Source organism: Equus przewalskii, chromosome X (genome assembly GCF_037783145.1).
Source record: "Equus przewalskii isolate Varuska chromosome X, EquPr2, whole genome shotgun sequence".
Taxonomy (NCBI): domain Eukaryota; kingdom Metazoa; phylum Chordata; class Mammalia; order Perissodactyla; family Equidae; genus Equus; species Equus przewalskii.
In genome coordinates, this window is record NC_091863.1 from 119,395,805 (window position 1) to 119,423,774 (window position 27,970).

The following is a 27,970-nucleotide window of genomic DNA, read 5'->3' on the forward strand; positions in this document are numbered from 1 at the left end:
CACAGTGAGGTATGACAGCTGGAAACCTTGCAGGCATCGGTGAGGTTGGCCTGAGACGGAGAAGAGCCAGCCCCCTGCCATCATTCAGAGAAATCTTGCTTTCTGCAGCCAAGATAAGGCTCCTCCAGAGTCACCTTGCTCGTCTCTCAGCACACACTCCAACATTTTTAAGTGATTAAAGATGAATGTAGGCTGGGTATATATCCAAAAGAATTAAAAGCAGAGACTCAAACAGATATTTGCACACTCATGTTCACAGCAGCATTATTTGTAATAGCCAAAAGGTAGAAACAACTCATGTCCATCAAGGACGAATGGATAAATGAAATGTGGTCCATCCATACTATGGAATATTATTCAGCCTTAAAAAGGAAGGAAATTCTGACACGGGCTACAACATGGATGAACCTTGAGGATATTATTCTAAATGAAAGCAGCCAGACACAAAAGGACAAATACTGTACAATTCCACTTATATGAGGTCCCTAGAGTAATGAAACTCCTAGGTACAGAAAGTTGAATGGTGACTACCAGGGGTTAGGAGGGAGCGGAAGGATAGGGAGTTGTTGTTTCACGGGGACAGAGTTTCAGTTTTGCAAGAAGAAAAGAGTTCTGTGGATGGATGGAGGTGATGTAATGTGAATGTATTTAATGCCACGTAACTGCATACTTAATAATGGTTAAACAGTAAATTTTGTTGTGTATTTTACCACAATTTTAAAAAATGCATTCTAAAATTTGAGAATTTCAGTAAAAAAAAGATTAATGTAGGAAAGGTGGTACAGTCATTACAAAGGTCACCAAGAACTGTCAATGACATGAAAAACGATGCTAACATTATTTTAGATCAAAAAGAGCAGGACACGGGACTCTATGTGGTAGACTTTAGCTTTGTAAAGATAAAAATGTCCATATCTGTGCACATGCATGTGGGAAGGAAAAAGAGAGGAAATGCGCAAATGTCAACAGTGGCTATATTCTGGAGGGTAGGCTTCTTTTCACCCGCACCATTTTCCAAATTTTACACAATGAACATATATTTCTCTGTTAATGGGGTGGAAAGACAGGGTAGATTATGTATAAAACCAAACCACAAAAAAACAAAGGAAAATGCATATTTATTCAATCTCCAGATTGGGAGGGGTCTCCATGTTTAACAGGAAAAAAAATCACATAGGAAAAGAGCGATTTGTTTGATTACTTAAAAAAGTGAAACCCATAACCAAAATGTGAAGGCAAATTCACACAACTGGAAATACAAATGCCCAGCAATCATACAGAAAGAACAACGATCAAAGTCACTAACAAGCAAAGAATTTGACGCTAAAACAGGATACCACTTTCATCTATTATCACGGGGGTTGGGGTTTTTCGTTTTGTTTGGTTCTACGGTTTTTATTATTTGTGTCCTTGTTTGCTTTATTTTTAGTTTTACTACCCTAAGGTAGTAGGAGAGTCGTGAGAAGAGGAAAATGGCGATGCTTTTGACAATTTGGCACTGAGAGACTATCCTAAGTGGGTAATGTGAAACACATAAGAACATTTTATTCACAAGGTTATTCATCACAGGATTATTTGTAATACCAAAAATCTGGAAATAAACCAAATTTCCAATAATTGAGATAAGGTTAAGTAAATTATGATAAAACTACACAATAAAATATATTACCACCAATATAAACTATCTTTGCAAAAATCTGTAATAACCACATGTTACACTTAGTGAAAAAATGAGAATATAAAATTGCACAATAAAGCACATAGCATGGTCACAATGTGAGAACTTCATACTCCCCAAAAGACAAGATATTAAGTGACTTAGGGTAAAATCCTGATGCATTTTCTTACTTTTTATTACATGTGTTTTCCAACCTTTCTATAATTAACACATTAATTTCACAATCCGAAAAAATACCTCTTTTCAGTAAGGTCACCACAAGAGTCTTTAGCGAGGTTCATTTCATCCCGTGGTACAAGCTAGAGAGTCACAAACCCCAGCCTCTTGGAACTGGGGGCATGGGAGTGGGGTGTGAAGAATGGTCACGAATGGATGGTGAAGGGAGGAGGGAAGAACCTAGGGGTGGGCAGGGAGGTAGGGATTGGCAAGGGAGAGTCAGGGACCAGTACGTAAACTGGTCAGCCGAGGAAAGGGGCTTCGTGGAGTCAGGGAAGACTCTGACTGCTCAGCGGAGGTCTGTGTAGACCCAGAAGTAGGCACTAACGGTGTTCTCAAAGGGCAGGTTCAAAGAGGGATTTCAGGAAGACACATGGATTCTTTAGGGGCAAGGGAGGAAAGAGGAGGGAGAGGTCAACTACTTGGGAAGGAGGTGTGAAGGGCTGGGCTGATGGTGATGAGAGTGGAGAGGAAGAGGCCGGTTGCCAGGGTGAACTCCCTACACTACACTTAAACCAAACACACTTCAGTAACCTCCAGACAATTCCTTGCAGGCAAACACGGGGTAGCGGATCAACCCACAGGAGGACCTTGCCAACAGCCAGGTGGATCCAGCTCAAATTCAGAGTTAATCTAGGGCTCCTCCATTCAATCAACTTTCTGCCATGATGGAAAGGTTCTAGATCTGTGCTGTCCAATGCGGTAGCCGCTAACCACATGTGGCTATCAAGCACTTGAAATATGGCAAGCGCAACTGAGATTCTGCTTCTGAAATGTTTGTTTCATTTTAATTAACTTAAATTTAAAGTCACATGTGCCTAGTGGCTACTGGGCAGCGCACACCTGGGGCAGTGGTTCTCAAAGTGTTGCCTTTGGAGGAGCAGTGTGATTTTTAAGAAATGCAAATTCTCAGGCCCCACCCCAGATGCACTGAATCAGAACCTCTGCAGGCAGGGCCCAGCACACTGGGTTTTAACAAGCCTTTCAGGTGGTTCTGGTGCACCCTCATGTTTATGAGCCGCTGAATTAGGGCCAATCAAAATTTCTGGGATCACTAGTTCTGGTTTCAACTAAACTGTATAAAAGAACCCCTGCTCAAATGCAGTGGGGATTTCTACAAATAAAGTGACTGGAGAAGCATTAATAAAACATGTGCAGCTCAGAGGGATTGGAGAAAAGGTATATGAAGCAACAAAAATGTGGTTTCTCTAAGCCAAGTCAAAATAAGGAATGTGGCAAGCTGTGATATCCGAAAACCAGAAAGAGGCCGCTCACCCCACTGTGTGGTGGAGATGTGCAAAAAGAAATAAAAAGTGGCTCTCAATTGAGTTCACTGTCAAAAGCACAGAAAGCAACCATAACCCATAAGAAGACCATGCCACTGTACACGCAATGCAGAATTCACTTGTAAAGGAGAGATTCTTAAAGGGAGGCCAAGGAAAACTAAACCCTAAGGAGAGCTGAAGCACTGGGGCTATGCCCTCACGTAGAAAAGATGAGACAGAAGCACTTCCAGTGGAGACAGACTGACATGCAAAAGCGCCCCAGGTAGACCCAGACCAGGAGGTGGCTTCGGCCCCACAGGTGAATTACTGCCAAAATGGCAGCTGCACATCCGATGAGCGTGTCGCCATGCATGGCCCCTGCAACAAATGCAGGGGCACTGCATCCACCTTCAAGGACACTGAATCCACATCAGTGATGCTGCAGCCACCTCCAGGTACACTGCAGGGGCGCTGCATCCACTGCAGGGGCACTTCACTCTCCTGGCACAGTTCAGCTTACGACTTCAGCAAGAGCAGAATGTGGAGATTTTGGATACTAAAATTATGCTTCAAGAAATAAAGCGAGAAAAAATGATGAGGTATACATATTGTGGCCAACCAGGGACAACAAATGGATGTGAAATAAAAGCCTGTGTTAAAACTCGCAGCTGTGGGGTAGGAGATAATGCTAAATCCACTGACAATACGTCATGAGGAATTGAGACAGGATTGTAAAATTCTTAGTAGAAGTGTGGAGAGCGATGAAGAAGGAGAAAGAAAAGGATGAGGGAAACTTTCCAAAAGCTGAGGATTCCAGAAAAGAGACGAGCTTCAGGATCGGAGAGATGAATGGGGCACTTCAGTCCTCAAGTAGAAATTGTCGCTGCCAGAACACTAAGTCACTTAATTGCTTAGGTCATTGTGTTACCATATATAACTCTACTATAGGCTAGTTAGTAAAAAAAAAAAAAATCAGTATTTGAAATTTTACTGGTTTGAAGTAACCTTTTAATATTTTAACATAATATCTTGCCTTTTTGGTTACAATATGTTGCAGTAACAACCTAATTTGCTGTATTTTGTTTCACATTTACCTTTAAACACTGAAGCAGCACTTGTAAAGAAAGAATTACTAAAAGTTATTCACTTTGATAAAGGACTACATCAGACGTTTATTTAGAAAGTGCCTGACTCTTCTGATGACTACTGATAATAGATTGGCTTCAACATGTTGTAAATATGAGTTGTGAATATTCCATCTTTTTAAAAATGACATAGGCTAAGCTTACTACTATCACCTGCCTTTCTGGTTACTTTTATATTTAGGAAACACAGAACTACATTCTGGGGGATTTGAAATTACCTAATATTATGCTAATAAAAAGTGTTCACAACTCTCAAAATAATTTATAATTTAATAAATTAATGTCATCTTTAATCAGCAATTAAGAGTATTTCCTGCCTCCGGGATAAATGGGTGTTTGCAACCAACCATCCCTAAAGAGGGAGAAACACTAATATGGTTCTGAGGGACTCAGTTCACGGGTACAGTTAGGCCTTTAAATGTTTTCCATTATGAGTAACAGTGCCTTTTAAGAGATGGCCTTTGGGTTCAAGGGTCAAATTATTTGCTCACAAATTATTACTTGCGCCCAAAAGTCTCTGAAAATTTTTAACTGAACTTCCCATACATCTCATGCCTCTAGTTTACTGAGCATTATTTATTATTTGATGTAGAAATTCCACATTAATCACTTCATGTATATTTTATCTTTGGATTTGAAAATTTGCGATCTTAGAAAAATTGAAGATAGACTTTAAGGCCTTGGCATCTAACATTATTAACTTTAAAAAGAAACCTGGATTAGATGTTGACATAATATTTTGAACATATTGGGCTAAATAAGCTATATTATTAAATTATAAACAAAAGAGCCAGGAACTTAGTGTTGAACCGAATTTGATACATGGTTGCTTTTTGAAATGCACTAAATTTCACTAAGTATTTCTTGAGTATAGTGTTAGGTTCAGTTATGACAATTTTAGTTTGCTAACTTGGTACTTATTCATTCAATGACTTATTCACTCTACGGCTGTTAAACGAAAAAAAAAATGGAAAGAAAGGTTCAGCCTAGCCCCAGTCCAATCACCAATTAGAAAGCAATAAAGATGAAATCAGAAGGTTTGGCCATTACATATTCTCAGGCCAAATTGCTGATACATGTTTTGATTGCCTACCCCTCAGGTTACCTCCAATATTATGAGTAATTACAAAATAACTAGCTCTAACTCCTTCTCTCACCAGCTGGAAGGGAATGCATCATATACGCCCTCTGTGGTTGGCAAAACTCAAGGCATCAATGAAAGGGGAAGGTCTCCACCTTGGGTGTCATTATACATGTTGTGATCCTGCAAAGGGTCCGAATCTACAAGATACAGTTCCCCTGCATGGACGTCAGAAAAGTTAGCCAGAAATTCATCGGGATTGAAGGTAACCCACACAGTATACCTATAGTCTATTGTGCGTATGGAATAGCCCATGACCTTTATATCTTTCAAACTCGGCTTGTCAGAATTCCACTGAGGGGAGTCTGCAGGCCGGGGGTACTGGCTATAGGCAATCAACTCACGGGGATTAGCATGAAGGTATGGGTCCTCTTCCGAGTCATGGAATCGAAAATACTTCAGAAGGTTTTGGCCTTCTCGGCACAGCTCAACGTGAAATGAAGGACTAGGGCAGCGAGGTGGAACGTGCAGTCCCGCAAGTCCTGCAAGCGTGGGGAAGAGAGAGAGAAGCTCCACGAGGTCCAAGGCTTGCCGGCCTGAAGGAGGAAGCAACCCGGCAGAATGGGTTACATTACGAAGATGGCTGCAGCCAGGCAGGATGAATAAAGGGGCCCAGGTGGGCTCCATGCATTGTCTTCTTTTCTTTTACAACATTTATGTTTTAGCACAATAATTTTAGGAACAACACTAACTCAGTACCTCACCCAATAGCAGGATGCAAAATGAAGATGCCCTCGGCCTCTTGGAACTTTTAAAACCTATCTGAATTTTGGAACCACCAGTGTCTAACTGATTCAGACAAGGATCATCAATGGAGACCCAAACCACTGGGTAAAAGTCTGTTGAGGAACAGTATATTCTGAGTCTCATGGTATCACCCTGCAGATTACTCCTTTCTGGACGTCTGCATTTGATCCATCTCCTTTTTTATTGTGGTAAAATACAAACGACATCAAATTTCCCGTCCTAAGCACTTTTGAGCATACAGTTCAGGGGCATTACGTACACTGTGTACAACCACCACCACTATCCATCTCCAGAAATCTTTTCATCTTGCACAATTGAAACTCTGATCCCATTAACCAACAACTCCCCATTTCCTCCTTCTTCCAGCCCCTGGCAACCACCATTCTACTTTCTGTCTCTATGAATTTGACTACTCCAAGGACCTCATACAAGTGGAATCACACAGTATTTGTTCTTTTGTGACTGGCTTTTTTCACTTAGCACAATGTCTTCAAGGTTCATCCATGTTGTAGCATGTGCCAGAATTTCCTTCCTTTTTAAGGCTGAATAATATTTTATTGTATGTCTCTACCACATTTTGCTTATCCATTCTTCTGTCAATGGACACTTCCACCTTTTGGCTATTGTGAATAACGCTATGAACATTCATGTACAAGTTTTTGTTTGAATACTTGTTTTTAATTCTGTGGGATATATACCTAGGAGTGGAATTGCTGAGTCACACGGTAATCCTATGGTGAACTTTTGGAGGAACCACCAAACCGGTTTCCACAGTGGCTGCACCATTTTACATTCCCACCAGCAATGTCTGACGGTTCCAATTTCTCCATACCCTCACCAGCACTGTTGTTTTCTGTTGGATAATAGCCATCCTAATGAGTATGAAATTATCTCTCATTGTGGTTGATCCCTCTTTAAAGTCTAAATCTTGCACATATATTGATTCCTATTAAAATTTATCTTGGCTTTGGACCATTGTTCTGGCCTTTCTGGATCTTTAAGAGTTTGCTTTATACTGCCCAATTTTATTTCCTACACATTTGATTTATAAGTAAGAGAAAAGAAGATACCTTTTTGTAAAGGAGATACCTTCTTTACAAAGGCAGGCCTGGATGACATGACCACCTTAACCAGGTGACCAAACTTGGCATCAGTAATAATGGCACAGGCCACCCTGAAGTGCCCCCAGTGTGATACAATGGGAGTATACAACCTCACATGTTGTGTATGTGTCAAAAATGTTTACCCTTGGGGCTGGCCTGGTAGTGTAGTAGTTAAGTTGGCATGCTCTGCTTCGGCAGCTTGGTGTTCACGGGGTCAGATCCTGGTGCTGACCTATACACACTCATCAAGCTATGCTGTGGTGGCATCCCACATACAGAATGGAGGAAGATGGGCATGGATGTTAGCACGGGGCAAATCTTCCTCACCGAAAAAAAAAGGTTCACCCTGAATCTAGTCATGAAGAAGCAATCAGACAAATCCCGACTGTGGGCTGTTGCACAAGACAGCTGGCTTGGATGCTTGTAAAAAGATGAGGTCAGGGACATGAGAGGGGACCAGATCATGTGAGGCCTTGTCGGCCACTGTAAGGACTTTTGCTCAGAGTGAGACAGGAACATAGGAGGCTCCAGAGCAGGGTTGTGACATGACCTGACTCAGGTTTTAACAGAATCGGTTTAGCTACTGTGCTAAAAAACTGTAGGGGATCAAGGGCACAAGCAAGGAGATCTAGCAAGCCCTGGCAGTAATCCAGCAAGAGATGGCAGCAGTGGTTGGCGGTGGGCAGAGAGGTGGTGAGAAGTAGCATGGACAGATTCTGAATAGAGAGTGACAGACCTGCTGACAGAGTGCACATCACATATGGAGTACGAGAGAAAGACAGGGGCCGAGATGACTCCACAATTTTTTGGCCTGAGCGACTATTGTCATTTCCTGAGAAGGGGAAGAGTGTCAAAGGAAAAGCTTAAGATGAAAGGTCAGAAGTTCAGTGTTGGGCATGTTAGACTGGCCAAGTGGGACAGGCTGCTGGAAATCCAAGTCCAAAGTTCAAGGAAGAGATACAGGCTACAGAAAAACTTTGGAACTAAACTGGATGACAGTGCAGACACATAAATTTATAACTTGCTGAACACCCCCTAACAAAAGATTTAAAAAAAGATTCTCAACCTGTCAGAAAATTTCTCCAAGTAAACAAAGGGCTATAATCATGCCTTGAAACGTTTAACCTTTTTATCAATGACGTGAAGGAAGAGCATGCAACATGCAAAAATTAAATGTGAAGAAAATAAAATTGGGTAGTGTCACGCAAACTTGGAAAGATCCAGAAAGGCCTGAATGATGGTCCAAAATCAAGAAAAATTTAAACAGGAATCAATAAAAAGTGCAAGATTTAGATGTTAAAGATGGATTAAATGCAGAAGCCCAGAAAGGGGACAATGTGCGTTAGCAGAATTCATAGTTAACAAGCACTCCCAAAAGAGCAAACATCAGCTGAAGGACTTGACTCGTCTCTGCACCGAGCAGATCCAGCCAGGAAACAACTCACAAAGAACCCACAAAGGTTGCCCTATGTGGCAGAGAGGGGTGATTTTCCCCAAGGGACATTTCTGGCAGTACTTTCTCAAACTGGAGCGCTTTGGAAGACAGACAGCAGGATAACCAGGGGTCTCATACGACCTTGAGAGGGACAGCTAGAGGACTGCAGAGCTCAGCTTAGTGAAGACAAGCTTCGTGGTGGTGTTTTCAAAGCTTGGCAGGACTGGCAGGTGGAAGTCAAAGTTAACTCGCCCTTTACTGTTGGGGAGGGCAGAAGCAGAACCACCTGGTAGATTTTACAGACCTAGTGGTTCACTAGATTGATGAGCTGCCAAAATGGCAAATGTCTCCCTCACAAAGGGCTGAGTCCTTGCCAGGATGTGCAGGTAGTGGAGTTCTGCTCATCTGTAGCGGGGGCAGGCCCCTAGCATCCGCTTCCTCTGAGCTCCACAGCACAGTGTTGTCACCTCTACAATAGCCCTCCCCATCCTGGGGATGCCACCTGCTTCTCTGTCCCTCTTGCCCTTCTAAGGCTCCTCATGGACAGGGGCCATACTTGTTGGCTCTGGCCCTGCCACTCCTCCCTGACCCAGAGCATGGGAGATGCTCAGGAAACATGAGCAGGAATGCCCACCCCGGGCAGGAGGGTGGGCTAGGTAAAACCCCGGCTATGATTCGATAAGGTGGTTTATATAAACTAAAGGGGCTATTACTGTCAAGCTATAACACTTCGGCATATGTATACCTGGCTCCATGACTTCCGAGAGGGGATCAAAAGGGTCGATGTAAGAGAAAAGCTTCTCGCCTGCATCTGGAAACGGAGCCGTTCTGCCCGGGACATAGAACATCAGGGGCACGCGGGTAGTGACATCAAAATTGCTGTATTTGGCCCATTCTCCATGTTCACCTAGGGCCCACCCTGGTTCATGAAAAGCACAGAATGGCAGAAAATGAATAATTACATTGCAGCTTGTTCATTTTAGACACCACTTCCTGTTGTAAAAATCAGAGGAAGCAAAAACTCATCACCTAGAAGAAAGAAATTCCTCTAGAATCACCACAGAAAGGATGACTTCACCTGAACATTGCTTTATTTGAAGTTAGACATTTGTCTTGAATGAGGAAACCTTAAAAGCAAAAGAATATTAAATTCCCAAACTAACATATATTCTTTTAGCAAGCAGCTAGCAACATGCACCAGTGTCCCCCACACAGACCTGTCTCCCCTGCTAAGACAGGCTCATTCTTGACTGGGAGGGGGCCCCAACAGCCATGCTGTCACCATTGCCCTGTCCTGTGCCTGCCTATCTCTTGACTCAAGTCTCACAGCTCAAGTTTTCGCTTTTGGATGTGTGCCACCAGGATGTCTCATCCAATTTGTAAGACGTACTAGAGACTAAAAGAACATAACTTTGATTCCAGATCCTTCATCTTGATTAAAAACAACCCTTAACCTTGACTTAAAATATCTCTTGCAAAAGATAGCTTGAATACTCCAAGTTGGAAATTTCCAATCTTTGTAAGTTTGAGCACTCTTTTTGATATAAAAAACATAAAAGACAGAGATTGTACACTGAGTATTTCGTGTTACAAAATAACCAAAGCCACCAAAAGCTTCCATGTATGGACTGGAGAAGGCTCTGGAGTTTGGCTGTAGGAAGTCCTGGGAGGGCCCTTTGAGAAGGGCCATTTCTAACCATCTGCGGCTGCCTCAGAGCAAAGAGAGCTCCTGAGGGGGCCTTGTCTTCACGGGGCACAGTGGACTGTGTTAGCACTGGAAGAGGAAACTAGGCACAGAAGAGGAGTCGGAAGCAGATGGCAGGTCACTAGGGAAACAGTGAAAAATTATGACACCTCCATATAAAATGGGCCTTTACAAAGCGTAAAGTAGGCCCGTGAGAAATGACACGAAGAATTGTCTATGACGTTGCTAAGTGGGAAAAACAAACCAGGGAACAAAATAGCACAATCAATCCTACCTGTGCCGTGACTCTCTATTACACACGTACACACACATGACATGCAGCCACCTGGATGTGCATAGCCAAGGTTGGCAGAGGGCCCCTGACTGTCAGCATCTGTTAGCTCTGGGCAGGTGGGATAAAAGGGCTGAGTGCTCTGGCCCTACAGGATATAGTGAGTATACCTTCTTCTTTTTACATTGAGTGCATGTTATGATGTAATATCGCCCCATTTCATATTTGATGATATTAAAGAATTGTTTCCTATTTCTACATATGATAATGGTAGTATGGTTATACCTCAAAAGAGCCAATTTTTTTAGAGATACTGTTTAGAAAACTGAGCAACCTGAAATTTAATTCAAAACAATTCAGGGTTGGGGAAGTGGGTGGGGATGAGCCGAACAAGTGCCATGAGTCGATAACTGGGGAACAGTGAGATGGAGACTGGGGGAAGGTTGTTGTTCGTCCTCTACTCTTTGGCATGTTTAAAATTCTACAAATTGGAAAAAGTAGAAAGCTGCCTTAGAGGAGACAAAGAGCTGCAACCCCGGGGTCTTGGCAGAGAGGACAGCGGGACGAGTGATGGAGGGAGGGCCAGGCCTGACAGCCTTGCTGGGCACTGTCAGGACTGTTCTGGATCCACCTAAAGCAAACTAAAAGTCCTCCAATGCTTTATGTTAGAAATAGGGGTTAAAAGGGCTCCCCACACCAAAGGAGGGCTCCTGCTAAGTTCACCAAGAAATAAAAAAGGTTGCTACAAGGTCCCCCACCCACCCACCTCTACCACGTGAGCATCCAAGATGCTTCCTTGACCCAAAGAGGTCCTGCCTCCATGGAGAGAGGTCCCAGGACTAACAGGTGGTCATAAAAGTACCCTAAGACCCCAGACTTGGCGTACCACTGATTCCCAAAAGAGAACACACCTATGTTTAAAGGCAATCTAGAAAAGCACATTTCACAGAAAAGTTCAGATACTTTGAGTAACTCACCAGGACATTTCAAAATGCTTACCATGATCTGAGGTAAATGCAATGATGGTGCTGTTGGCCAGCTGAAGATCATCCAAAGCACTCAAAAGGCGGCCAACCTGTGTATCCAAATACGAAACAGAGGCAAAGTAGCTCTGTCGGATTTTCCGCTGCAAATTTTAACAAAATAAGTAAGGAGAGTGACTATGATTTAAAGTACTGCGACACACACAGACACAGTGTTCGTCTGAACATCCCTCCCGAGCCCCCCTCCACTGAGGCTCTTGATGATTTTCTCAGCCAAAACACCACACTCGTTTCCCTACCATCTGCCTGCCCTTGCCCATAAAGTCACAGCAAAATCTGCAGGTCCAAAAGGAAGATTCTTTTCTAAGCAAATCAGCTTTCACTTCAGGGCACAGATCACAGTGGATGGATGTGCTGCTTACTATTCCTTTCTGTCTCCTTCACACATTCTTACTGGTCCCAGGAGTTGACCATGTATATAGAAAGTGATCTCTCAGTCCCTCCAAACCCTGCTGAGGATCACATCAAAGATACCACACAGCTGTCTTCATTTCCTGGGGCTGTTGTAACAATGTATGATAAACTGGGGGGCTTAAAACACCAGAAATGTATCATCTCCCAGCTCTGGAGGCCAGGAGTCTGAAATCTAGGTGTCGGCAGGGCCAGGCTCTCTCTGAAGGCTCTAGGGGAGGGTCTTGCCTCTCCCTAGCTTCTGGTGGTGGCTGCAATCCTTGGTGTCCCTTGGCTTGCAGTTCTCCACTCTCTGCCTCCGTCTTCACCTAGAGTTCTTCCTGTGTCTCTGTCGTCTTCTCATAAGGACATCTGGCATATTGGATTAGGGAACACCCTACTCCAGGACTACTTCACCTTAACAGTTACATCTGCGATGACCCTATTTCCCAATAAGGTCACATTCTGAGGTAGTGGGGGTCAGGCCTTCAATGTATCTTTCTGAGGGACACAATTCAACCCATAGCAACGGCCGTGGGTGGGCCTTTCCTCTGACCACTGTCTAACTCACCAGAAGACAGCAACTGCTTATCCTCACAAACTGTGGCTGTCACATGAGGCTCATTTCTAACAAACTCCCAGCAGGCAGGAGAAGAGCAATGGAGGGACCAGAGAGCAGCGCACCCTCCATGGTCCCTAAACACCAGAGGGACTTCAGGAGCAGCCAGGCTAAGCACTGAGTAAAAGAGCCACGGCCCCTTCTGAGCTGACTCTCTCCCAGCCTTGTTCACAAATATTAAAGAAAAGATGACTCAATCCTCCACCCCACCAAGGGCGAGAAGCAAGGGAGCTGCTGACCCATCAGACCAGCCCCAGCTTCTACTGTGGGCCCAGCAGTCTTATCAGCTAGACCCACTGGCTTCCTTTTGTCACTGCCAGGGTGAGGACAGTCATGAGATTCAACCGCTCTCCCCTTGTGGTGAAGACAACAAATATCCATCTAACCTTCTAGAAGGATTATGCCAAACCTGGCCTATTTCTACTTTCTGGTAGATAAGGTCTTCTCATTTGGGGAAGTTTGGCCCTCCTGGGGACAAACACACCTGTCAGGATGGCTGTGTCCTATCCATGGGTACACCCTCATTCCTATGCTGGCCCCCGGAAATAGGGCAAGAGGTAGACGTGGTCCTCACCCTCAATGAGCCATCCGTCCAGTGAGGACATGGGCATGGTGACAAGAAAAGGCATGTGTTATTGGTGGAGCCCAGGGACAACACCAGAGAATGAGCCCTGAAGTCGGCCTGGGGAAATCAGGAAAGGGTTCACAGAGGAGTCAGCATTTGAAAAGAGTGCTGGCAGTCAGAAAAGTTGGGGTAGGATGCACTAGGCAGGGGCTGCAGTGCGTGGAACGGTGTGGAGTCACCACAGAGCAGGACATGCATGGAGTCAGTGAGTTGGCCGGTGTGGCTGGACAATCAAATGGGAGGGTCAGGGGTGGGAGAGGACTCTGAAAAGGCAGGTCAGGGCCAGATGATACAGACCTGCTGGGTCCATCCAAGGAGTGGATGTCCGGGGCTGGAGGCCAAGGGAGGCCCCGAGGTTATTCAAGGCCAGGAGTCAATGCAACCTGGGCTGCAGGTGAGTAAGAGTCTTTCGGCAACCGCCCAGAGCAGATTCCAGGGGCTTGAGACAAACTGGCACTAGATCAGCGCTGGGCACAGGGCATGTAGGAGGTGCTCAACAGACACTTGTTGAAAGGACAAATCAAACCCAGACCCACTGCAGTGGTCCGGAAAGATGCACCGAAGGAGCAAGGGGCCAGCACGGATTCGAGAGGAATTAGGGAGATCGAGCTGGAGTCAGGGGAGGGGAGGGAATAGGTGGGGGAAGGAGATGAGGACTCCAAGGGTGACTCTAGGTTTCTCGTTCAGCTGACGGCACAATTCAATGGCATGGGGGGCACAAAAGGAGGAGGAGGGAGGAGAAAAGGAACAAGAGTGGCGGAATGGCCCAGGGGGGCCTACAGAGCTGAGGTCTCCATGGGCAGTGACGAGGAAATGGCTCTTGCAACCCAGCAGACAGACATGTCTGAAAATCAGGAGCAAGGCGGGGGCTGGAGGGGTAGTTCTGGGAGTCATCTGCGGGCAGGGCTCAGATGAGCCTGGATGGAGAGACGGGGCAGAAAGGATACAGTGGGGGCGCTGGGGCTGACCCTGGGGAGTAACACTCCTCGGTGGCAGACACAGAAAGAGGGGCCTGCCATGGGGACTAGAGTGGAGCAGGAGGGCTGGCAAGGAAGCCCAGGAGGTAGACGTTTCCAGAAGGGGTGGCACTGCTTAACAGTGAGAAAGCAGCAGGGACTCAGGGAAGGGCAGGAGCCACAAGGAGGGATTTTATTGGCCAACAAGGTCAGTGCTGCCCTAGGTGAGAGAGCTCTTAGTGGGTCGCGAAGGCAGAAGGCCACGCAGAGTGGATGAAGAACAAATGGACAGCAAGGCAATGGACACAGCCAGAACAGACCATGTTTCACTCATTCTCTCTTGAAGGGTAGATGAGGGAGCGGGAAGGGATGAGAAACAGGCAGGGGCAAGGGAGGCGGTACTTCTGAAGATAGGATGGCCATGAGCAGATGTAAAGGCTGGAGGGAAGTCAGTGGGAAGAGAGGAAGGCTTTGCTCACAAAGATGGGAAGGAGGGGTAACAAGGTTGGTGAGGGGGTTAAGTCCCTGCTGTTCTTCTTCTGAGACTAAGGAGAAGGCTGCGAGCCCAGCACACGTGTACATACAATTTTGCCTACTGATAAGGGAGATTATTAACAGTGCCCGTTTACCAAGTACCTGCTGGGTGCCATTCAATCCTTTGAATCTTCATTTAAGGTGAGTGTTACCATTCCTATCTTACATAGGAGGACTCTGAGGCTCAGACAGGTTGACTGACTTGCCTAGAGACACATAGCTGGTGAGGGGCACAGCCAGGATCTGTACCCACATACATTCTGTGCATTCTCCTCCCTCAGGCAGTCCACCAGCCTCCATTTTTGAAACAGGAAATGTGGTCATCCACTGAGAGACGGGTCAGAGGGGCATAAGGGGCTGGAGGAGAGTGGTGAGGGTAAGAGGGAGCTGAGCAGAGAGCTCACAGCGTGTCTGGAGGCTGGGCAGGTAAGTGCTTCTCCACCTCCTGGCTGCGTGGCTTCCCTCCAGCCCACCTCAGGACTCGGGCTTGAGAGCAGAGCAGGTGGCTGGACTGTCCGTGATCAAGGTATTGCAGGTGGGGCAAGGATAAATGCCCAATTGTGCCGAGGGGCTGGTGAGGGCAGTAAGTGACCTGCCCCGGGGCCTCAGCTATTCTGGGGAGGAGCAAAGCCCAGAGGGGACCTAGACATGGAGGGAGAGTAGGAATCCACACCCTGGTGATCCCAGGAGGAGAGTGGGGAAGGAAGGCATAGAGTAAGGAAGCTGTAAGAAGAGACTGTGGTTGGGGTGGTGGCCGAGGAGGAGTCGACCTGGGAGGTAACAAACTCCCGAGTGTGACCCCTGAGGTAGCTGGCTCACAGGGAGCTGAGTTAGAGGGCTACGGGCTGAAGAAGGCACAGAAATGAGAAGCTCAAGAGTGGAGTGAGATGGGGCTTGGGCATGGACACCCAAAGCTGCAAGAGGATGGTGAGCAGGGCCCAAGTTCAAGGGGAATGTGGCGCAGGGACCAGCACACGAGCACACCAGCAGGTCCTATGGGTCATGCTGTCAACTCTGTGTATCCAACTGGGCAGCTACACCACCAATGGATGGGGGTGTGAGGAGGGAACAAGAGAATGTGAAGGAGCCCTCACCATGCAGCTGACACTGCCCTAGGTGCTTTCACACGTTCGCTGTAGTCCCCACTGAAAACCTCCGAAGTGGGTGTCATGACAGAAAACCTTTCTCCGCCTTGTTTCCATTTTACAGATAAGGAAACTGAGGCTCAGAGAAGTAAAATGACTTGACAGAGGTCGTGCAGCTGGTATGGGGTAGAACAGGAATTTGAACCCAGACTATTTAGAACCAACAAAACAAACCATAGAGCTTTGGCATTACATGTCTCTGGGGGTGAATCCTGGCTCCCTCTGGCACTAACTGCGTGATGTGGGGCGGGTCACCATACCTCTCTGCCTTTAGTTTCCTCACCTCAACAACAGAGAGAGCAGGGACCTCACTAGGCTTCCATGGGGACCAAAGGAGATGGCACACATACAATGCTGAGCACCCTTCCTGACACACAGTCCACTTCAAAGGGTTATTTTAAGTGACTGTCACTAAAAAGATGTCCAGGTGCAGCCTTGCAGCTGCGACTCAAGCAACCTTGCTCTCAGAACCCCCACAACAGGAAATTAGGAACAGAACCAACTGATGAATCCACTGCCTTCCAAACACTCATCACTGCCACCTGAAACTCAGGAATCAAAGAGATGTGAGGGATGCACATCCCCCACCACCCAGGCTCCTGCTGTCCAAACTCAGGGGCCAAAGAGGTTTGGACAGCAAGAGATACCTACATATTTTGTTTTGTTTTGAACTATCCCCTCTAGCAGAGGTTCTCAAGCTTCCATGTGCATCAGAATCACCAGCTCTGTTCTGTGGAGATGCAGCTTCCCGAGCCCCACCGCCGGCTTCCAGTTCCCTAAGTCAGTTCCTTCTTGGTGGTTCTGACGCAAGTGGTCCAGGAAGCACACTTTAAAAACAGTGCCCTCTCCTTCCACTGTAGACTGCCTGATGGAGTACTCACATGGTAACAGAAAGGCAGGGCTAGGTGTGGAACATTCAGGAAAGAACACTGGTCAGTATGTCTTCTGTACTCCAGGGAGAGGGTGGCTGATGAGTCAGTATGAGGATTCTAACTCCGTGACTGTTCCACCCCCCACATCATGGCAAAGGGACACCAGACATCGCAGCTGGATGGCACTAGCCATGTTGGTGCCCCAGCTCCCTCTGCGCCAAGGCCCTGCTCACCAAGCCATCCCCGGAGAGTGATGGGTGCCCATGCAGGCTTTCCCACAGAGGGGACCTGCAAGTACCAGCAAACCGAGCATTCTGAGCTACATGGGAGTTGCCCACCCTCCTGTAACTGATGAACTGTCACGTGGATTAAACAGCATCCCCCACGAGTTAGTGATGGTCACCTAGCCCTCTTCCCCACCTCCATGCCCACATCCAACGAGTCACCCAATGTCCAAACGCCCCCTTCTTTGGAAGTAGAGACACTCGTCAGGAGATTCTTTATCCACCCAGCACTGCCCATGTCCTAAATTCCTCCAGACCACCCCCAATCCCAGCACTTCACAAGACAGACACAGAGAAGGTTCTTAGTGAGACATGATTGATGGAGTACTGTCTACTGAGATAAGTGGTGCCACCAATGACATCATGCCATGAGCGCCTAATACTTCCCCAATATATCCTTGGTACCTGGAAGTCCACAGGAATTGGGCCATAGGGCATGCTGAGGTTTAAGGCTTGGACATCCTCCCGCTGCCTGATGTCCATCCAGGGGTTGTAGGCCACAGGAGGGAGGCCAGCAGGGACCTGGGGATCAGGAGCCAGGGTGATGTTCTCCAAGGGATACAACTTCTGAAATTCCTTGGGGAAAGACACACAAAGTCACCATGCTATCACTCTTTGGGCAAAAGCACAAGGCTGGGATTCTATCTGTACTTACACTGCCTTCTCTCTAAGTCTGTGATGCATTTGTTTGCTCACAAACACTCCCTAAGTCAGGCTTTAGGTCACTCTCACAAGATGCCACTGGTAAAGAAATCATGGAAATTCTGTTTCCGACAACCCAGACATGACGGTTATCTTCCCTCATACAAATCAACGCCCTCCCTTTCTGGTCTCCACCTTCTCTCCAACAAGTAAAGGTGTGGTATTACCTGAGAGAATTACCCTCAGGTCTGGTAATTCACTGGGAGAGTTCACAGGACTCACCACACAGTCATACTCATGGCTCTGACTGATGACAGTGAAAGGATACCACACTCAGTTGGCAAAGGGAAAAGGCGCATGGGGTGAAGTCTGGGGGAAACCAGCACAAGCTTCCAGAGTCCTCTCCCAGTGAAATCACACAGGATATATTTAATTCCCCCAGCAACGAGCTGTAGGGCATGTGTGAAATGCTGCCACCAGGGAAGTTTGTTAAAGCCTCAGAAACCCAGGGTCTTTACTGGGGCAAGTCACCTAGGCACCCACTGCCTGAACATAACAAAATTCCAGACTCCAAGCCTGAAAGCAGGGTTTTGCATAGACAGTTTAGGCAGAATGAGCCACTCTTATCAGTTCTGGGAATGGTGGGAAAACTCCCGAGATCCAGGTTCCCAGAGGCCAGCCAAGGGCCAATCCTGTAAGCAGGCATTGTCTAAAGATCTGCAGTCAGGCCTGCTAGGTGAACTCTTCTCTGCACAAGAGGCAGGAGAAGTGAGTCTCATTCCATCAAGGGGGCTGACAGCTCCTGCTAGGAAGGCAAGATCCCCTGGGTCAATCAAAGCAAGACAATTGCAGCATCAAAGAACATGCCTTCTGGTCTCTACTCTCATCACAAGTGAGGGGCATTCTTTGTGAAGTCAAAAGGATGGGATACTCAGGCCTGGGGAAAACAAGATACGGAAAACTCAAAAAGATTTTTCAAAAAGAGACTACATGTTCTAAATGATATACGTGTAAGCACAGGATTCAAGGCTCCAATGAGCAACGAAGTGCCCTGTGTCTAAGGGGTCTGACCTGACAAGCTCTGAGGAAAAGGCAGTTGTTGACAAGGGCTTCACCTTCCCTGGAATTGTGTCCTAAGGGCCATCCCTTATTGCAGGCTTTGGTGGCCAGCCCTGCCTCACTTCTCTATGATGATCTCATCATCCAATCCACCATTTGCTCACTGAGTTCAAGGAAAGGAAATAAAACACTCCAGTGGAAGAAGTGGGAAGCCAAGTGTTTCCAACAAGATTCTTACATGTCCTAAGCTTACTTCCTAGCTTTGATCTCTAAATCCCATCGTCACACTACTGAGTACTCTAGTACCATCAGGCACCCCTCGTGACCAGGGATAGCAGGATGTGGCCAACTTCACTATACATATCCCTCCTTCAACAAAAGACACAACTGTCACGGCTGTGTTGGATTAGCCCTCAGCTAGCTCTTCACCTTGGGATATCTGAAGGGGATGTGCGGTTTATGATACCCAACAGCCAGGAAGAAAGGACTGGTAGATGTTTTCATCTTTTCCAACAAGCGTATGGCTTCCTCAGTGCTCTGTTTGTCAGGCAAGGTGCCCTCAGGCACATCTGCCACATCCACGGGGCAAAGCAGGTTGGCATGGAGGTCTCCGTCTGGCCCCCTACATGTCTTTCAAAACAAAACATATAAAGTCAGCTTTTTAAATGCAAGAAATAGAAGTCATGAAGTTTACACACTCAATGGATTTAACATTCGCATCACCAGCTCATTAAGTATTAGTCATTCAGGTTGGACGAGCACACAGGAAGCAGAACTAAAACAGAGAAGCATTTCTTCTTTTCCAGGCCTGGGCCAGAAATCCACCAGCACTTAGCTTCTTGCTGTTAATCCTCTGTCTCCAGGTCATAACTAATGAAAGGAAACCCAAGTAAACAAACGATCAAAAAAACTCTGTCTCTAACTCAACAATAAAAAAATAAATAAGCCAATTGAAAAATGGGCAAAGGACTTGAATAGATATTTCTCCAGAGAAGAGATACAAATGGCCAATAAGCACATGTAAAGATGCTTAACATCATTAGTCACCAAGGAAACGCAAATCAAAACCACAATGAGATACCACTTCACACTCACTAGGACGGCTATAATTTAAATAAATGGAAAATAACAAGTGCTGACGGGGACGTGGAGAAACTGGAATCCTCATACAACGCTGGTTGGAATATAAAATGGTGAAGTTGCCTTGGAAAACACCCTGGCAGTTCCACAAACAGTTAAACATAGAGCTATTATAGGATCCAGCAATTCCACTCTCAGGTACACACCAACAAAAATAAAAACCTAACTCTGAACAAACACTTGACCTAGCAATCATACTCAAGAGAAGAGAAAACTTAAGTCCACACAAAAACTTGTACACAGATGTTTATAGCAGGGTTTTTTATGGTAGCCAAAAAGTGGAAACAATCCAAACAGCCATCAACTGGATAAATAAATTATGTCATGCCGATACAGTGGAATACTGTTTGGCTATAAAAAAGAATGAAGTTGTGATCCATGCTAAAACATGGATGAACCTCAAAAACATTATGCTAAGTGAAAGAAGCCAGACACAAAAGATCACATATTGTATGACTCCATTTATAAAAAATGTCCAGAACAGGCAAATCCATAAAGACAGAAAGTAGATCAGTTGTTGCCACAGACTAGGGGCTGAGAAGAAATGGGGAGTGAATGGTAATGGGTGCAAGGTTACTTTCTAAGGTAATGAAAAGAGTCTTAAATTGATTTTGGTAATGGTTGTACAACTGTGTGAATATACTAAAAATCATTGAATTGTACATTTTAAAAAGGTGATTTTCATGGTATGTGAATTATAGCTCAATTAAACATTTTTTTTTAACCAAAGATAAAATGTGTCTTCAATTTCAAAGACTGACTAAGGTTTGTACGACAGGGTCCCAGTCAACTAGATAAGGTGAAAGTCCATGGAAATTTCCAGATCCATGCACAGAATGGAAGCTACTGCTTCATTACCCAAAGTGGCCATGTTGGCACAAGGCCAAAATTAGTTTTGACTATGATTTCTACCTCACAAAGACCCAGGGGCAGCAGCAACTGCTCCTCCATCTCAAAGAGGAGCGTCCTTTCACAGGCATGCCTTGTCCACCCTGCCCTTGGGCAGGCCAGCCCTGCACCTGCCTCACAGCACCTCCTAACCCTCTACGTTCAAACGATCTGCAGCATTCATGGGGGACTAGGCATGGTCAGACCCACGGCTTTGAGAATGAATGTGGGGGATGGGCACGGGGCCTGGCATTTGTAAGTAAGGCCACTAATAAGTAGCAAGAAGGCTTCAGGGAACAAAGAGATTGAGATGGGCTCTTCCAATCTCATTCTGCTCCTACTCAAGCCACAAGCCAAAGGTCAAAGCCCTCAACTTTCACCATATTCTGAAATGGGAAGTTGCTGAGAATTTAGAATACTCCTTTCCACCCCACCAACCCCCCAAATCCGCACTCTTCTCCACATGATACTTCTAAAAACCTCCGAGAAGCATGTCATTTCTCAGTTCTCCTGCTGGTTTCCTGAATTTCTTAAAAGTGGATCTTAGTTTCATTTATACATTGGGGGTTCCTCCGGACCAAAATTAAATTGTTTTGTAGAGTCTTTATTTTTCCATAATGCTCTAAAATTTTAAAGCCCCTATCAAAGGTCTCAGCACCTAAACAGATTCATTCGGCCTGAGACTGACAGACAAACAGACAGACAGATAGGTGGTATGCCTTTCTCTCAATCTGGGCCGAGGCTCCTAGAGCACAGGTCTCTCTTCTCTCTTTCATGACCAGCATCTCCTATAACCCTTGGCACAGAGCCTAATCAGAATGAGCACCAAGGAGCCATTAAATGAGTCCTACAGATTAGAACATAAGGTTCTAGAACAAGGCATACCCACTGGCTTCTAAAACGCAGCCACCTCTTCCTGTGGATGTAATGCTAATGATCCCAACACTAGTCTCTCTCAAGTCATGATCTCAAACACAACCCGCTTACCTCACTGTGTAACCAGCTTAAAAGAACATGCAGTACACCCAATAGTTAACCAAATTTGCTAGACCAGGAAAAAGCAGTTCCTCTTCAGAACAGTACCCCTTTCACATCCTTACCTTGGTGTTTTCATACTTTTCAGAGGAGGGATGATAAGGTGGAATAGACCAGCTATATGGAGAATCGTCACTATGATTTGAAGATATTCCTTGAAGTGCAAAAAAACGAAAGTTGTTAAATAAAACATGAAGGGTCCTTCACTGCTCTCTCCACCCAAAATCCAACCTTTGTAAGCAGTTGGGGAAGTATCACCTCCCCTCTTTGGGACTCAGTTTCTTCATCTATAAAATCCAGAGCTTAGACCAGATGATGAGAAGTCCCCAATAAAGCAACTCTCTAGGTGTCTATTTGAGTACTGAGCATCTGATCTCCTGGTCCCTAACGCCCTGGCAACTCACGCGAGGCTCTGAGGAAGAATCACCAAAGGGTGAGATCAGTCAGCCTGTTCCAGCAATGCAGCCCGGCAGAGCCCTTGCTGGAGCCTCTCAGCAGCCCTACACAGGAGGCAGCAGAGGCATCAGCCCCACCATGGGCCGGGTGGGGAAGGTGAGGCTCCGAGAAGGTCAGTGCCTTGCCTGATGCCAACCAGGCATTAGATAAGTGAGCCAGGACTCAAACCCACGCCTTAGGACTCCAGGTTCAGTGCTCACTCATGAAGCAGAAACCCACCCCTAAGGTCAGTAGTTCACAGTCGGTTTGGGAAGACAAAACAACATGTGAAACCAAGGAAGGACTGCCAGCTGTCTAGAGAGTAGAAGAGGTGCTGTGTAAGTAGGGGAGCCCCCAGGCACAGAGGTGATATGGGTCCAGTGAGGGCTGGCAGCAAGCACTTCTAGTAGTCAGCGAAGCCTGCAAGGCCTCTGAAGGAAGTGCCGCCTATGGGGATTGGCCAGGTGAGGCAGAGAGGGTAGTGCAGGCAGAACCATGGGAGAAAGAGCATCACCAGCGCAGCAACACATTAAGGCTCCAACGGGAAGCACCAGATGAGGCAGGATTGGAGGCAAAGGGGCAGTGGGTGGAGGGCTTATCACACAGCAAGCACTGTGGGAAGAGCAGAGGAAGCCAAGAGACCTGGGTTCAAATCCTGGTGCTGCCCCTTAGTACCCAAGCAAACTTGGGCGAGCTACTTGACCTGCGTGAGCCTCAATGTCCTCCTCAGGAAATGATGATGACGAGAAAAACCCACCATGCTTGCTGTTGAGGAGAGGATTAAAGGAGCGGCCAGCACAGTAACTGGCACTCAGTGGTGGCTGCTGTCACCTCGAACAGGTCCTTCCCTGACAGAACAAGGTCTTGAGAACAAAACTCAGTTGAAAAATGTGTTTCCACAAGGACTGCACGCGAAGCTTTTGTTCTCTGGCTAAGGCACGGCACGCAGAGCCTGATCCCACAATCTAATTATCAGGAGAAAGGAGGCCACGCAACACCACTCAGGCCTTGTTTGGCCTCCATTTCTGAAGCACTATCTCCCCTCTGCTGTATTTCCTCCTCTCCACAAAATCGTCTCTGCCCTCCCTCCAGCTGTATTCAGACAAGGGGTGTCATGATGAGTCCCAACTGCAGAAAGTTCTACTGATGGTGGGCTTTCGGCTGCACAACATGATTCTTGACAGATTCAGCTTCACAACTTGGCCCAACTTAGTCCAGCCGAACATTACCCTCAAGCTGGACTGGCCAGCTGGGTTCCAAAAGAAGGCTGCTGAGCCCGCTGGTGTAACCAGAGAGCAAAGGGAAAGCTAGTGAAAACACTCACGTCACGTTGTAGCCCCTAATGAGAAGCATTACTGGCCGGGCAGGCGGACAGAGCTTGGGTTTCAACACACTTTCACGCGCCCGAACTACATGGATTGGGGCGCTCCACTGGGAGGTCATCAAGGCAGCTACAACTCTAGCTTCCCAGAGAAGGAATCTGAGGCTCAAAGAGGATGACTGATTTGCCCAAGGTCAACTTCACAGCTAAGAAGGGGCAGAGCTGGGACTGGAACCCAGGTCGTGAATTCCTGGTGTCATCATCCATCAGCAATTCACCCTGCCTCCAGAGATGTTCATCCTGATGGCACGCGTGACAGCAAAGACCTGAAAACAGCTTAGACTAAAGTAAGGTACATCTGGATGTTAGACTACTGTGCAGTCATTAAAACTGACTTTGCATGAAGAGTAACTACATGGGAAAATGTTTATGTTTCAAACATTCACAATATAAAATTGTATATACAGGAAAATCTCAAATCAGAAAATAATATGCCCAGAACAAGGAAACATCAAAATACAGCTCTCCTCAGCATGCTGCAATTGTAAGTAATTTATATTCTTTAGTTTATATTTTCCTTTTTCCCAACTTTTTATCAAAAAAGCATTACTTCAATAAGTAAAAAAGTTTTAAAGTTTGTCTGTGCTTCAGCATTCTCATTTTGGCATTAAAGAGAGCCAATTTATCAGGCAGTGTTCAAAGTTAGGTCTGGCGGCCCCTGGGAGCCTATAGGCCCTGGGTACCAGCTTACTCTCCTCTTTCTGACCTAATTCACAGATGGTGGGCAGCAGCCCCAGCCAAGTCATAGCCTCTTCTGGGCAAGTCGGCATAGCTGCCCTGGTCTTGCTATACTGACAGGGACCCTGGGGTACAGAGGGTCAGGTGCAGTGCCCTTCCTTCCACCCGAGGCATCATAGGGACTAAAGAGCACCATGACTGGTTTCTGAAAGCAAGAAAAAGTCCTGCTACCCTTTATCACTCTTGGTGAGAACATGAAGCCAAGTTGAGAATATTTTGTATAAAGTCAGCAGTGACAAACGAGGTGTCCACCAGCCCGAAAAGGCCTTTGCAAAGACAGCCCCAACCCCAGGAGGGGATCCCTGTACTTGGGCACAAAACAAGAGACGACCCAGACGTTGGACAGCAAGCAGTACCAGGGTGAAAGACTTTTCCCACCGACATGGTCACGTAGCCATTCTCCTTGAAGTACTGGGGGATGGTGGAGAAGTTTCCAGCATGCACCCTCCAGTAGGAGTTGAAGTCATACAGGCGGGTGGTGTCTGGTCTCCTCCCGGTGAGGAAGGACACCCGGCTCGGGGCGCACACTGCTTGCTGTTAGGGAGCAGAAGCAGAGGAAAACATCCTCAGAGGAAAACAGAGTCTGTGAGCTAAAAGGTAACCAGGCAACCTCCCGAGTCCCCGGCAAACAGCTTGGCAGCTGAGTCATGCAGATCTCAAAGCCAACCAGTGGGATTTGGGCCTCACCCAGATGCCAGAAATAATCCTTCCCAGAGAGAGAGAGGGCAGGACTCAGCCCCTCAAACCAGCAGATGATTGTGTCCTTCTATGTGATGGTGTCTCAGAGGTGCACAGAGCAGGCAAGGGTCTTTGGGGAAGCCCCATGCGGGGGCTCAGGGAGGAGTGCTGCCATGGCAAGCTGGCAGGCTGGCACCTGCCCAAGGTCAGTCAGCAGATCTGAGGATGGCATTCTGCAGCACCCCTTCCTCCTCAGCACCAGGCAATCCCCTCTTTGGGGAAGAAAGCTGGGCAGGACCGTCCCGAGCATGTTAGAGCCAGGGCATATCCTCCACCAAGCTTGAAGGCACAAGCTTCCTTGCCAGTGGACGCCTGGGTCTTCTCAAACGCCATTTTCCAGACTATGTCTCCCTCCAATAAAGAGATGTCTGGCATAATCAGTGCCATCTAACAATAGCTGAAGGGATCCCCCAACCCTCAGTGCACAAAGCACACATCCACACCTAGGGGTCCCCAGACATACCTGAGCAAAGGCATTCTGGAAGAGGAGGCTGTGGGATGCCAGTTGGTCGATGTTTGGGGACCTGATGAGCTGGTCCCCATAACAGCCCAGGGAGGGACGCAGGTCATCCACGATGATCAGAAGGACATTCAAAGGATCTGGACGGGGGAAGGGGCTTCAGTGAGATCACCTGCACTGACACTGAACCCCTACTCATGGTAGGTGGTAGGGTACTGAGAGGCCCAAGGCTGGCCCCTGCACCTTGACAGCCCAGCCAGCCAAGCAAGGGAGAGGGTGACCAGGGCTGGGGCTCAGGGAGGGTGGGAGTGGGAGTACAGAGGAAGCCCCAGTCTTGGGTGGCAGGGTTAGGCTTTGGCCATGGCCAAAGCCTGGATGAGGGAGAGAGAGAGAGTGAAGGAGGGAAGGAAGGATAGAGGAAAGGAATGAAGAATTTAGGGATGGAGGGAAGGCTGGACAGAGGGAAGAAATGATGGCGGGTCGGAGGGAAGGAAAGGAGTGAAGAATGGAGGCAGGGAAGAGTGGATGGGAGAAGGAACAGTATCAGAGAAGGAGCAAGGCAGTTAAGGATGGATGTAGGCAGAGAAGGAGGGAGGGAGTCCTGCAATCTGGGCGAGGGCGAGGGAGGAACCTGTGGCCAACTCGCCTGGCGCCGCAGACTCGAGGGAGCTGCAGACGGAACCCAAGACCAGACCAAGCCATAGCAGGCCCCGGCAGGGCGGCAGCATTTCGGCACCGGTGCAGCCGTTCTGGGGCGACGGCGACACGCTGCGGCGGGAGGGCAGGGCTGAGCCGCCGCCGCCGCCGCCGCCACCGCGAGTCCCGCCTGGGAAACCAGGGCCGTCCGCAAGAACCACCCAAAGGTGGCTCTTCAGGCTGGGGCTCCGGCGGAGCACGAGCGCGCTTGCGCTCTTCGTCCCCCGCCCGCCCCGCCCCTCGGGGGCGGGGCCTGGTGGGGAGCGAGGCCCTCGCGTGATCTGGGACACAGCAGAGCGGGCGCCGCCCCGCTGCTTCTTCCGCCTCGCGCACCCAGCGGCCCATGGGCCCCTTCACAGTTGGAGAGTTGCTGTGGGAATCTTTCCAGGTGTTTCGGAAGAGCTGTGATGCGATGCAATCACTGTCCTTAACCAGCAGTTTCCAGCCTCTTTGCCTTTGCTCGTGCTATGCCTTTCCCCTAGAAGCCCTTGCCTTCCCTCAACTATCTATAAAAGTCACACATTTCCTTGCAGACCAGCCCAAATGCCATTCTCTTTCAGTGAGGCCCTTTGAGAACCCTCCTTCCTCCATCTTTAGCACCCCCTTTCCTATGCATTTGTTCAGCAAATACTTATTAAGTACCGCAGATATGTGTACCAAGCACTGCTAGCGGCTTGGGAGTTCTAAGTCCCTGCCCTTGCAGACAGTAAATAACCAAATAAACATAGAATGGCAGCGGGCATACGCGGTCTGGAGAAAAGTAAGGTGAGGGGGTGTTTCTTGTAATTTTCTATGGGGCGGCCAGGCAAAGCCTCACTAGTAAAATGACATTTGAACAAAAACTTAAAGGAGGCAAGGGAGCAAGCTACGTGGATGTCTTCAAGAAAGGTGCTCCAGGCAGAGGGAGCAGCCATTGTGGAGAGTATGCTTGACAGTGTTAGAGGACAGCACAGAGGCAGGTGTGGCTGGCAAGGAACCAGGATACCAGACCGGAAGAGTGAGAGTCATCACACTGCTGGCAAGAAGCACCCACTGTCTGCCTGAGGCAGAAAGTTGGGAAGGACATCATTACAGTCAATGCCCGCCCCGCCCGCCGCCTCCTGCCCCCCGCCGATGAAATAACCTAACACAATGCCAGGCAGATTGAAGATCTTTTTTGCATGCAGGAATGCATAAATATTAGTGTTGTTATTGGGGGCAACATGCTCATTTTCTCCTCACAGCGACACTGAGCTAGATGCTACTATCATTCCCATTTTACAGAGCCAGAAATTAAAACTCAGAGAGACTAAATCACTTGACCAAGGACACACAGCCAGGAAGTGGAGGAACAGAGTGACTCTCCATGAGAAATGTGCCTTCTCAGGAGGGGGCGAGAGCATGGTCATCGCACGTGGCCTATTGCCATTGCTGCTGCACTTGCTTTGCTGTTTCCTCGGGCCTGAGCACAGGCAGCTGTTCACACTGGAGCCTGGCTGGCGACCCACTGGGAAGGGCTAGCCTCCATCTGCACTCCCCAGGCCAGAACACATTGAGTCCCTCAGGGTGGGCCAACCCCAGCCAAGGGCCCAAGCTGCCAAGTTT

General features: G+C 47.4%; 1 protein-coding gene across 1 annotated transcript; it reads right to left on the minus strand.

Annotated features, from left to right (window-relative positions):
• Positions 1 to 1,101: 1,101 nt before the first annotated feature.
• IDS (iduronate 2-sulfatase) lies at positions 1,102 to 26,635 on the minus strand. Its single transcript, XM_008506581.2, has 9 exons — positions 26,337 to 26,635; positions 25,694 to 25,830; positions 24,849 to 25,026; positions 22,004 to 22,092; positions 19,305 to 19,505; positions 17,580 to 17,750; positions 11,706 to 11,832; positions 9,476 to 9,649; positions 1,102 to 5,981 (listed from the first exon to the last, which is right to left on the minus strand). The coding sequence occupies exons 1-9, from the start codon at positions 26,416 to 26,418 to the stop codon at positions 5,509 to 5,511; spliced, it is 1,632 nt and encodes a 543-aa protein (XP_008504803.1). The 5' UTR covers positions 26,419 to 26,635; the 3' UTR covers positions 1,102 to 5,508.
• Positions 26,636 to 27,970: the final 1,335 nt, after the last annotated feature.

Coding starts and splice junctions, on each gene's coding strand:
- IDS (XM_008506581.2), bottom strand. CDS start 26,418: ATGCTGCCGCCCTGCCGGGGCCTGCTATGGCTTGGTCTGGTCTTGGGT. Junction 22,093..24,848: donor GGGAAAAGTCTTTCACCCTG/GTACTGCTTGCT, acceptor TTGCACTTCAAG/GAATATCTTCAAATCATAGT. Junction 5,982..9,475: donor CTCGGAAGTCATGGAGCCAG/GTATACATATGC, acceptor TTCCTCCTTCAG/GCCGGCAAGCCTTGGACCTC.